Below are 12,913 nucleotides of genomic sequence, written 5' to 3'. Positions count from 1 at the left end.
TCTGAAGCACTTATCCTTTTGGACTACTTTTACATCCATCTGCTTGTCATACAAGTGGAGAGCTAGCACTCAGCTAGGTGTATTTTCGTGTCCTATCCGGCGTGCAAGCGGCCAAACTCCCTTCATCTGCCGCTGTATCGGCATGAGGCAACAATGAAGTAACAAAGACAGAAGCATTGATAAACTGTCTTGCTGGGATTCATTGACTGCTTAACAATTTAATTTAATGCTCGATAACTGGCTAAATATCTCCATACACACACAAACGCTTCTGTGTTTTGTTCTCGGGTGTAACAGGTTGTCACACGGAGCATGCACATCTCTCACATATATACGTCACACATACATACAGACGTGAGACGTGTTTGTGTGTGATGTGACTCGAATCTGGAAATATTAATTTGGCGTTTTTAACGGCCAATTCGAGTCACCACCAATTTGTGTACTGTATAGCCCTAGTGCTTATCCTTGTTTTTTCTTTTGTTATTGAGACATTCATATGCTTTGCATTCCGCCATCACAGCTTTTTCATAGACTAGAATCCTGTGTGAGCAGGTACTGCCAGCGGCAGCCAATATTGGCTGCATCAGGGCTTTGCTTCCTGAAGGCCAGGAAGGGCCAAGTATGTCTGCATGCATTCGCTGTCATGGCGTCTCGGACAGGTAGGCCCCGCGAGTTATTATAAGATTGCTTTAATACAACCAGTGCAACAAAAACGTGTTTGGATGCAATTTTCATTGATAAACCACATTTATTTATTTTTCATCCGACAACCACAGGTACACTTTAAACTGCCTTTGGACGAGCAGAGCTGGACTTCCTGAAGTGTGTTATACTGTTTGGTGCTGAGCTTTGGGAACATTAAAAGATGTGTTCTTTCAGTAGTCGGCACAGCCTTTTCGATACACAGCCATTTCACATGATTTTTGGATTAGTCTTTGACAGGATCAAACTAAATTGAATGTTTAACCTCAAATGGCCTGCAGCCGAGAGTTTTACTGCGGTAAACCTGGTTAGAGAGGATTAAATTTGACCCATATAACATCGCCAAATCTTATGTGTCTTGAAAACAATGAAAGCTGATTAAATCAAGGACGTTTGAAAGAAACAACAGTTTGGTTTCTTTTTTTGGGGGGTGAAGTTTAACGTTAATTTTCACACTGAAGAGGTTATTTATCATCTTCTGTTTGTCATTGTTTCACTAACTAAACAGACGCTACAGTATATTGTCTGCAATTTTGCTGTTTCGGTAGTGTGTTTAGTAGAGCTGGGCATTCTGTCTATGTGACGGACCGGTCCGTTTATCCGCCAATGACAGATGCCCGTTTTGCTGATGGTTGACGAATGAAGAGAAAAAATTAAAAAATAGACGGACTAAGCATAGTCGGAAGCTCATGTATTTAATCCATCTTTCGTTATTTTATAAATTTACTTATTATTATTATTTTTTTTTTTTTTACAGTTTAGAAACGCTGACGGAAGCCCTTTTAAAATCAGAGCGGACCGGCCTATAGGTGGGTACTATTTTTTTCCCCCAGGAAAAAAGGCGACTGACGGACGACGGAAGTGTACCCCGGCTTCAGACCAGAGGTGCCCACACTTTTTCAGAGCTACTTATGACACGACTGAGTCAAAATGATCCACAACCTACTAAAAATGCAAAACACATTACTTATAAATATATTGAGAATTATTTTCATATGTACCGTATATGCTGGTGTACCTTGCATGACTGCATCAATCTATATAGTACAATACAACAAAAAAATGTTTTGTAATTACCTTACTCTGATGACTTGTACCGAATGGAATCAGCCAAGGACGCATAGTTCGGACAGTAGCTGCTGATAGCCAGCCTCAAGCAGATTTGCAGCAACAACAATCCGCCCATTCGCTCCATTCGATGCGTATAAAAGAAGTTTTTATACAAACAAACTTTTTTGCACTATGCTAATGCTATCAATATTGCTGTCTTGGTAAAGTTCAAGAACTGTAACAAAAAAATAAATAAAAACAATTAAACAATTTTTTTTTTTTTTAAAAGACGCCGAGTGAACAGGACGCTGTGTGGCTGTGTGTGTGTGAGAGACGTAGTATGCCTGATGCTGACTGGCTCAGGCAAAATGGCAAAAAGGTTGTTTTGTTTAACACGCGCCGAATGGAGCAAATGGGCAGGGTTCCGGTGCTTCGCTCTGCGTCCCACCACTCCAAACGCATCATTCGCACCGCAACTGCGCCCGCCCGCGCGAGCTACATTGACTCCAATTGAAACACGCCGCCAGAAACAATCCCAACGCAGTTGGTGTGAACATAGTAATCCAGGAGTGAGGATTTTCTGTTTTTTTTGGTTTTGTTTTTTCTCTATCCTAGACTCTTTCTATGGTCATTGCATGAACAATTGTTTAATCTCCCATCGAGAGTTTTGTATTGTATTGAATTATGTGAATAAAAAAATCCATCCATCCATTATCTATACTGCTTATCCTCACAAGGGTCGCGTGCGTGCTGGAGCCTATCCCAGCTGTCTTCGGGCAGTAGGCGGGGGACACCCTGAATTGGTTGCCAGCCAATCGCAGGGCAGAATAAAAAAACAGTAATGAGGATGGATGATAGGCTGGCGATCGACCCACAATGCCTTTGCGATCGACCGGTCGATCGCGATCAACGTAATGGGCACCCCTGCTTCAGACGGATGACAGATAAATCACGGACACTCAATTTTTTGTAAAATGCCAGCTCTGGTGTTAACGAGCATCAAACTCCTACAAACTGTAATTACAAATTTTATCATCTAGCCAAATTTACAAAATACTGCAATTCACCTATGATGTCCATCCATCCTTGTTGGTTCTCCTCACTAAAGTTACGGGTGTGGTGGAGTCTATCCCAGCTGACTTTGGGGGAAAGGCAGTGTACACTCTGAACAGATTGCCAACAATCCAGACTCACATTCACACCTCTGGACAACTTAAGCTGCATTCAGACTGCAGGCATATCTGATTCATATCTCAGTCCTCTTCAAACCCCTTTCAGACTGGGCCACATTGACCCATCTGACAGGTTGCCATAGCAACAACATTGGAACGGAGGTGCCCTCCAGCACGTGTAGTGTCGACGTCATACAATTATGACAGCTGCTAAACACGAAATACTTTCATAAATTGACTTGTTTCGCTACATAACCTCGAGCTTGGCTTGACTGATAAGGCAATGTCTTTCCTCCTCTTTTCAGGAATTGCTGCTTTCAATTTCTTCAATGTGATCCATTCTTTACCACCCCGCACATTGATTGGCACGCTCTGCTCTGACATATTGCGCTTTGCGTAGAGTGACGCCACACACAGATTTGTGTGTCTGGAGCTGCTCAGACTGAGATGTATCCTGTCCAAATCGGATATGAAACTACCTCCGGAATGTGGTTTCAATCTGTCTTGGAAAAATTGGATTTCATGTGCCTTGTGACAGTTCAGACTGCAAAAGAGCCACCCAGTTTCAATCTGGATAGGCTGAGAAAATTATTTTGTCTGGCAGTCTGAACAAGGCCTACGTCTTCAATTAACCTACCATGCATGTTTTTGGTATGTGTGAGGAAAACTGAGTACTTGGAAAAAAAACACGCAGGCACAGGGGGATATGCAGAGTCTACACAGAAAGGCTGATGACCCAGATTTGAACTGACGACCTCTGAGCTGCAAGGTGGATGACAACCAGTGGCCAACTTTTATTCTATTACAGTATACTACTTATTAACATGACTTTCTCACAGTTGAGATGTTCTGGGCTCACATTTTGGATAAGGCTCTCTTGTGTGTCCCCAAGACAGGCATGTTCGTTTTTATTTTACTTTTACTGTATATAATTCCTCAAGGGTTTACATTTACACCCTGTTTTATACAAATTTTGCATTGCACATAACACGCATTGAATATCATTTTATACATGCATGCATGCAAGGAGAGGTGTCACAATAGAATAGTGTGGCACCTCTTGAATGGCAATAGAATAGTGTGGCACCTCTTGAATGGGAATGGCTTAAAGACACCCAGAAAGTAGGCAAACAAGTATGTCTCTAACAATAATTTGCCATTTTTACATTTTGTCTGTATTGAGATTTGAACCATGTCATCCAGTTCCAAAGCTCCAGTCCTTACAAATGAGCATCTGCCACACCAAAAGATGATTGCGCTTTCAGGAACAAAAACTACCAAAACCTAGATTAAGGACAAAGAGGTGAAGAAGGCCTCAGTGTGTGTGAATGTGTGCACTTCTATTGGTTGGCCACCATTCAAGGGTGTATCCCGCCTCTCTCCAAAAGTCAGATGCCGTATGATCCATCCAGCTCATCTGCACCCTAAGGTATGACACGTGCTACATTCAAAACATGTGTGGATTAAACATGCATGAACTGTTCAATCGCTTTAATCTGTTGTACGTTTCGTGCGTTTCCACCTGTGTAGTTATCTATGTTCCAACTAAATATGTTCTACCTGTGGTGTGGCCTGTTATCATCATTTAATTTCTTTCTTTCGTTCTTTGCCGGTTTGTTTGCCTTGTTCTGAGTTTTGAATATGTTCATATCAAAAGACTTGTTTTACGCACATTCACTTCGTGTCGTCCTTTTAAATCCGGCCCACCTGTAAAAATCTTCGAAATCTCAAACTCTCCTTTCACACTGCGGGTGTTTCACCAATTATACTACCTTGGAAGGCAACAAATGCAACGTCCCTATCTGGCATTGTTATCAAAAACATGAGAGAGCATCACACAATAGACTGCTGCTTATATTTTGTGGTGTACTTGAGATGAACAGCACAACACACAACACGCATAATGATAGCTTGGTTTTCAATCGTGAGACTCCTCCCTCAAACCAGATGTCCGTTGTAATACAAAAATTGACTTGAGGCAGGCAGCAAAGGTCCACATGGCATTGAGACTTGGAAATACCAAAAAGCAGTACAGTAGTTGTAGATGTAGTAGTTATGGATGGCGCTACACCGGGGTTAGGGGTGCTATACCCCCATCAGAAATCTGTTTAGCCGCAGCTAAGCCCCTCCAGTAGGGCTGCTTGATTAAATGATTTTGAACCGTAACCGAATTTTCTGGATCAAACGATTTTATAAACGTTCAAATCGGCACCCCCCACCCATTATCTATACCGCTTATCCTCAAAAGGGTCGCGGGCGTGCTGGAGCCTATCCCAGCTGTCTTCGGGCAGTAGGCGGGGGACACCCTGAATCGGTTGCCAGCCAATCGCAGGGCACACAGAGACAAACAAACAACCACACTCACACCTAGGGGTGAATTTAGAGTGTCCAAACAACTTACCATGCATGTTTTTGGAATGTGGGAGGAAACCGGAGTTCCCGGAGAAAACTCACGCAGGCACGGGGAGAACATGCAAACTCCACACAGGGAAGCCGGATACGGGATCAAACCCACGACCTCTGAACTGTCAGGCGGACGTTGGTAACCAGTGGATCACCGTGCCGCCACTCAAATCGGCACATTCAATTTTTTTATTTTAGGTGTACCTAAGCCACCGTAGTTTCCTCTGCATTTCCGCTTCCTCCCACGAGAGTGCAGTCCGAAACAACAACAACATCCATGGCTACCGGCGATTCTGCTACTTACTCAGGCAAGTGAGCATTTAGTTAATAAATCGGGCAAATTAAGATCTGTAGTGTAGTGTGTACAATACAACCCGTGAGCAATTAACTCAACGTCTGAAAGGCGTCCCTTTTTTTCTCCTCTACAACGGACCTCTGGTCCAGCCGGACTATGCATCCATGCTTAAGCTAGACCGTGCATTGTACACACTAAAAACAGTTGGGTAAAAAATAACCCAAATTGGTTTCTTTTCAACCCAGCCGCTGGGTTATTATAGCACCATCCCAGCAGTAGTTAAATTGACCCAGCAGGATGGGTTGGTTGATTTTAACCCAACAGGTGAGTTAAATATTTCACCCAAATGTTTGATCAAATCCACTACATTGCTGGGTTGTTTCAATTCAATGTATTTATTATATATTATCCCCAAATACTGGGTCAAATCAACTACAATGCTGGGTTGTTTCAACTCAATATGTTTGTTATATGTCACTCCCAAATTCTGGGTCAAATCAACTACAATGCTGGGTTGTTTCAACTACATGTATTTGTTATATATTATCCCCAAATGCTGGGTCAAATTAACAGCAGTGCTGGGTTGTTTCAACTCAATATGTTTGTTATATGTTACCCCCAAATTCTGGGTCAAATCAACTACAATGCTGGGTTGTTTCAACTACATCTGTTTGTTATATATTATTCCCAAATGCTGGGTCAAATTAACTACAGTGCTGGGTTGTTTCAACTCAGTGTGTTTGTTATATGTCACCCCCAAATTCTGCGACAAATTTACTACATTTCTCGGTTGTTTCAACTAGTGTACAACTAGAACAGTTAGAATTTTATGCATATAAATCACCTTTCGTCAAGAACAGGAAATTCATATCAGTGTCAGATGAAACAATTACCAGTAACATACCAGTGCAAAACTAACAAGTAAAAGGATAAGTCCATAATAAGTAATACGGTAATTAACAAGTAACATCAAAGGGAGCCAACAGCCTGTAAACACGACAATCTGTTAGCTGAATTTACAAAGCACATATTTGACTATCAAGAAAAGTGGTAACTTTGGACCTTAAACACTCTTGACATTTGAAAGACAACAGTTTGTACTAATACCCACACATATTGGCACTGCTTTGGGTATTGGACGCAGGGGTAGTGTCGATGTGTTGGCCTCATGAAGATTCTCCACCATGTTTGGCCCAGGCTGAAAAAGAAAAATAAATCATGTAAGAGAACAATTAAGATATTATGAGAAAGGACCAAATGTACACAAATAAAATGACTGTCATTACAATAAACATGTGGTAAAAATGCATGCCGTCCACCTATATGTCCATCTTATTTGGACAAGGAAGATCTGAATTGTACAATTTGGATTCATTACTTTGGAACTGAAGTCCAATAAATTTTAAACGAAACGATTTGTAGGCCTTGTAAGCATAAACTCATTTAAGACCACTCTCCCGGAGCGATGAGAAACCACATCCAAAGTAAACCCGGAGCGATGAGAAACCACATCCAAAGTAAACCTCGATGTGAACCTGCAGGTCGATGGCGGCGGGGCCAGGCAGACGAGCATGAGAGCGTTTGTTCCAGCCAGGCGCCGTGATGCTCACCGCACAGCAAAGATTACCCAACTAATTTGTAAAATGACACGACATGCTGACGCTTTCTTTTGTTGAGGGCAAAGGGTTTGAAAAATTAATGCTGTATATCAAGCCTGAGTACGTCGTGCCAAGTCGCAAAACAATAACGCGAGAGTAGCCATAACCAAATGAAAGAGGAGATGCTACGAGCGTTTCAGCGGGTCAACTATGTGGCCATAACTACAGACGGATGGACGTCCATAGCCACCGAACCTTACATGACTATAACGTGTCATTATGCGGACGAAGGACATCACCACAGCTGTGTGCTTCATGCGCCTTGGAGGAAAGACACACAGCTGAAAACTTGGCTGCTCTCCTGCGGATTGTGATGGGTACGTGGGCACTAGAGAATAAAGTCGTCGCCTGTGTGCATGATAATGCACCTAATATATGGCGAATGAGACCCTGCTGGACTGGGAGTCAGTACATTACTCATTACATTATTCATAATAAATGCCATGCATTGCATTGGCAAATGTATCAGAAATATATTCCTCTTTCAATTGTTCACTTTTATTCTGTCAGTTGTTATTACATCAATAGAATTTAAATTAACCCATTAAGCCCGGGAGCGCATAACCGCGTTTCTATCACTAGAGCCGGAGCGCTGTTGCGTTATTCTACCTTTCAAGCCGGCACAGCGGATAAGTCACTGTATTTTTATAATCCAATTCTCTGTCTCTTTGCCGACTTAATGCATCAGAATATGCACGTGATGGTGTCGCGAGATCGCGGAGGGCGTCGTGGAATTTTTTCGAGCCGTAGGTAGGCTAATGGCGGACGCCGTCGATCGCTGGGAGCTCTGATTAAAGTAAGTAAAGTAACGGCAGTGCTATATAGAAGACGCGCATGACCAGTGGAACCAGTTGAACGTGATATGATATGGTTTGTAAACAATGACGATATTGACGTCTTTGTAACAGAATAGAGGATGGTAATCATCACTCGATTTTTTTTTTTATAAAAATAGTGCTTCTCTTGCACTGACACGTTATTTTTGCATCTTCGATTGAAACAGTAAATAATAATCAATTCTGCCTGTGTGAAAGTCACACGTCTAAGATCTTTAATTCTTTTGGAATTATGTTTCTGTCTGCTACAGGGTCTGAGATATTAATCATTTTGTAAGTGATGAATTACTGGGAGAACTTCAGGTTTTCAAGGGTAATTCCAAAGGCGACATTAGGTTTTGGGGAGCTGTTGAGACAGTCGCTTTAGGCCTTAATGGGTTAACAAACTGTCCTGAATGTTTGGGCTGAAATAGCCCCTAGTGTAAATACACAAAACATTTACATTTTAAACTTTGAATTCAATATGTATTAAATTTCAAGTTTTCTTGCTTATAGACTAGTCGCAAGTAAAATTTGAGACTAGTCAGCGGGCAAATTACCATATTTTCCGTACTTTAAGTCGCGTTTTTTTGTTGTTTTTTTTCTTCGTTTGGCCGGGGGTGCGACGTATACTCCGGAGCGACTTATGTGTGAAATTATTAACGCATTATTATATTGTATCCCTTTCCTTTTCAAGGTCAGCAAACAATACACCAAACAACCACAGGAGGGCGTTCTAAGGCTGCATATAAACCTGCATTACATAATGACTTTACAACGGGCAGAATAACCTGTAGTGCAGAGCTGGGCAGACCTGTAATATTTCACATAAAGAAACATAAAGGTAAATCCTTAACGCTATCAAAATGCATGGATAATTTAAACAGTTAAATCATAATATTTTGTTAAATAAGTAATTAAAATATCCATCTATCCATCCATTATCTATACCGCTTATCCTCACAAGGGTCGCGGAGAGTGCTGGAGCCTAGTATGATAAAAAGGCAATTTGACTATCAATACATCTACTTGCTTTGCCTGTGGTCTTACACAAACGTACGGTGCGGACCACAACAAAGAGATAATTACGACCGAATACATATATACTTTTGGAGACTTGGAAACATTCTACATGGTCGGCGATAAATAAAAGACTTATTTAATCGATCTATGACCGTTTTTGCGAGTTTAAAGTTATCTTACCTTGTAGTGTTGTCCACCTTAATTTAGAGAATCTACACTGGCTGAAGTGGGTAGTATAGACCAATTGATTCCGCACCAAGGCGGAACTAAACTTTGGTTCCCCCCAGTCTTTCTGACATACCTGTTGTAAATTCCTCATTAGTGCTTCGTTTATACAGGTATTGTTTTACTGTTTAACTTGTGTGTTTTACACCAGACATGTTTTCGGGCAGCCAATGGGTCCTTTCCCGCAGGATATCGTATTACCATAATACTGCCCAACCCTAAAAAACACATTATAAACACAAAACACAAGTTTACTTTCCTTTACTCCCACTCAGTTTGATGACCTATCAATGAGGACAGTGAACATGTAACTTCAGCTCACTTGTGGAATTCACAAAAGCATTTGGTGTTTTTTAAGGCACAAATGAACGCTGCACTTGGCAAATTTGTGCACAGTCTGGCCCTTGCAATTGGACAAAGAAAGAAAGAAGAAATCACTTTAGAAATGAGCAGACATTTGCAGCTATTTAATGTGTACCCATAGTTACATAAATGTCCTAAACAAGCTGAAACTTTACAAACCTTTTTTCACCTGGTTTAGGAGTGTATTCATCATCACTGTCCCATCAACAGCTGGTCCAAAGTCCACATGCTCGCTTTGTATAGGAAGATGCCGCATTCAGTTCTACAGAAAAAATAATCAACAGAAATTATGTTTATAACTAAAAATGTTGTTTTTGTAATGTTTACAGATACTAACTAGAGGTGGAGTTTATGAATAAAACATGTGACTGTCGAAAGCTGTCAAGATACAGCATTGTGTTTGTAGCCGTTGTAGCCAACTGAATTTGCCAAATATCGTCAAAAATCAGTGGCATAGGCACTCTACCTTGTCATGTTAGCGATACAAGTACACAATAACATGGTTCATCCATCCATTATCGATACCGCTTATCCTCACAAGGGTCGCGGGGCGTGCTGGAGCCTATCCCAGCTGTCTTCGGGCAGTAGGGTGGAACACCCTGAATTGGTTGCCAGCCAATCGCATGGCACACAGAGACAATAACATGGTTCATATTTTTTATCTTTGCGCAACTTACCTCAAACAATTGAGACAGATTATCCAAGTCTGCAAAAATTCCAAAAATGCCGCCATAACACGAGTCTATTTTAGCAATCCAAAACAGATTGTAGTGTCCCCTTCGACCACACTCCGGACAAACAAGTGCTTGCAAATTGTTCTTAGGTATGTGTTGGTAACCGACCAGCACTGGAGGAATAGTGTCGTTATTTTTGGCTGCATTTGGAGCAAAAGGGGTTTAAATGCCAATTTGCGACAATCTTTATCAATATGGTTAAATGAAAACAAAGTAATAAACAGAGGTGGGCCTTGTCAGTCCATCAGTAAGTTCCCATCAGTATTTCAGGCCAGTCCGTCCCTTGTCGGTGACAGCCAATCGGCGTCTAGAATATAATTTCCACGTCACACAAGCAAACAAACAAACAAACATTCAAATAAAAAAACAGACACACACATGCACATTGTGGTGATTGTGAAATTAAACAATATGGGACACATGTCATTGAGGTCAGTGAGACTGAAATGCTGTTTTATTTATTTATGTGGCTGTGCGTCAGGTGTGGGGCACCTGCATGCGATATGGTACCGTTAAGTCAGTTCTCTACGCCGTTTGACTGACTTGGACCGACTGGGCAGGCCTGAAATAATAATGAGAACCCACAGACTGACTAAAGCACTGACGAATGCCCACCTCTGGTAATAAACATGCATATTTATCATTATAAAATGTGTGATTTATCATTACAAATGCACTGAACGCCTACAAAAAACAGAAGCTATTATATTACAAAACAAGGGTAATTATATTTAATAAGAATTCATACAAGTAATGCAGTCAACTCCACGACTAGCAAAATGTAACCAAATGTTAAGATAACAAGCTAGTTTGTTGGTGAATAGTACTGAACAGTCATTTTACAAAATATGGAGAGACCGAGCTCCCACTCCGTAAATTTAGGCAGCGAAGACGCATACTTGGCGTTTAAAATCATTTGTGGCGGGCTGAACGAAACTACGGATAACACTGTTACAGTAGAGAAAACGAGCATAAAGCCGACTTTATACTAGCAAGCTGACAAGCAGGCTAAGTAACATAAACATGACCGGTGGCATTATGAACAGGTTTAATGATATATTCGCTAATTCGCCGGCGGAAAAACTGTGTCAAAACGAAAAAAAAGGGCTACCCACGTAGCTAACAAACGAGAAACACTTACCAAATAAAATAGAAAAGACAACAACGATACTCATTCAATAGGAAACGCAACACAGACAATGTAAATCATATATAGTGTGAACAAAATCATTACTTTACCTCTAACAATGGATAATTTCTCCCGGCGGTGATGTTTGTGCTCGTGTGGCCCGAACGCTGTGTGAGTGAAATGTCGGGTCGGACTCCTGGATTGAAGTCTATCGACGTGAAGATGCGATGACGTCATGACGGTCGACGCACACAAATAACCCAATGCTGGATATAGATAACCCATAATGGATCAAACGTTTCATAACCCCGCAGTTGAGTAGAATAAAATAACCCATTTTGAGTTGAGGGCTTTTGACCTAGCTCATAAATAACCCAAAATGGATTAAAAATGGACAACCCAGCATTTTTTTAGTGTGTTTGAGTGACAGTTTTGCACTAATCATTGATTTATGTTTAAGTAAGACCAGGGAGAAAGGTGAAAGGCTAGTCACTAGCTGGTTGGCAAAATGACTTGCTGACAGACTGTTTGGTTTATAGACTTTCCAGCTTCTCTCATGTTGATGATTTAGTTTCAGATGGTATATGCACTTTCATTATTGGTTTAATTAAGAACAGATCTGAAATCTATTGTGTAAGTAAAATGCTGTTAATCTCAATGGATTGTTCTGTGTGTTAAATTGACTGGCATTTTGAGTTCAAAGAAAGAGAAATTCAGTTTAAATAAAAGACAATCAAAACACTTCATTTTTCATTATTTTTTATTTTACAAAGAAATCGTAATCGTAAAATCAGGTTTGAGAGAAAATAATTGGGATTTTCTTGTTAGGCAAAATCGAACACCCCTACCCTCCAGCATTTTATTTAACATTTTAAAATATATTTAAACATTACTTTCTCAGCCCCGCAATGTATTGGTCAAGCTCCCCTTTAGGACAGGGAGAGAAAGAATTCTAGAGCCGTGCCTGGTATTAGTAGAAGAAGAAATACAAGGTGCTAGGCTTATCTTGTACTACATGCTACAAGCGGTGGCAAACTCTCCACCTTTTTAATTGTGGTGACTTGATAGACATGTTATATGAACAAGTGAAGCCCAAATGCCAGTTACTCCTCCATTTGTTTCTGGCAACAGCTTCAGGTTGCTTCCTAATTGGTTATTGGTCCGTTTTATGATATATAAGCTGACAATCGTTTTTCTCCTCCCCAAAAGAGATTTCTGTCACCAAAACAAAACTGACCTGTGGAAGGCAGCAAGCTCGGCTGGTCTTTTAACTACATGCGGTGGCAAACTCTTCTCTATTTTATTGTGGTAGAAGACTTGCTCAACATGTTTGAACACTCA

The 12,913-nt window shown here is 40.9% G+C and overlaps 1 protein-coding gene across 6 annotated transcripts in view; it reads right to left on the bottom strand.

Moving 5' to 3' along the window:
- Nucleotides 1-11,840, bottom strand: part of LOC147144148 (zinc finger BED domain-containing protein 4-like) — a 46,311-nt gene extending 34,471 nt beyond the window's left edge. For 2 of the 6 annotated variants that reach the window (XR_015087892.1, XR_015087893.1), the window contains exons 1-3: nucleotides 11,683-11,838; nucleotides 9,869-9,971; nucleotides 6,737-6,823 (exon numbers count right to left, since the gene is read on the bottom strand). Coding sequence is in view for 1 of the 6 variants with exons in the window: in XM_086038588.1 (XP_085894714.1) it covers nucleotides 6,737-6,823; nucleotides 9,879-9,965 (174 nt within the window). In the remaining 5 variants the exon portion in view is untranslated. Of the gene's footprint in view, nucleotides 1-2,204; nucleotides 4,352-4,381; nucleotides 6,824-9,868; nucleotides 9,972-11,682 lie in introns of those variants that run through there. The other 4 variants (XR_015087891.1, XR_015087894.1, XM_086038588.1 and 1 more) reach the window with 4 other exon arrangements.
- Between the last annotated feature and the right edge of the window lie 1,073 nt (nucleotides 11,841-12,913).

Source organism: Filicampus tigris, chromosome 8, assembly GCF_054856515.1.
Source record: "Filicampus tigris isolate MCC_2025a chromosome 8, RoL_Ftig_1.0, whole genome shotgun sequence".
Taxonomy (NCBI): Eukaryota; Metazoa; Chordata; class Actinopteri; order Syngnathiformes; family Syngnathidae; genus Filicampus; species Filicampus tigris.
Note: the sequence above shows the minus strand (reverse complement) of the source record. Positions and strands in the feature narration are given on the sequence as shown.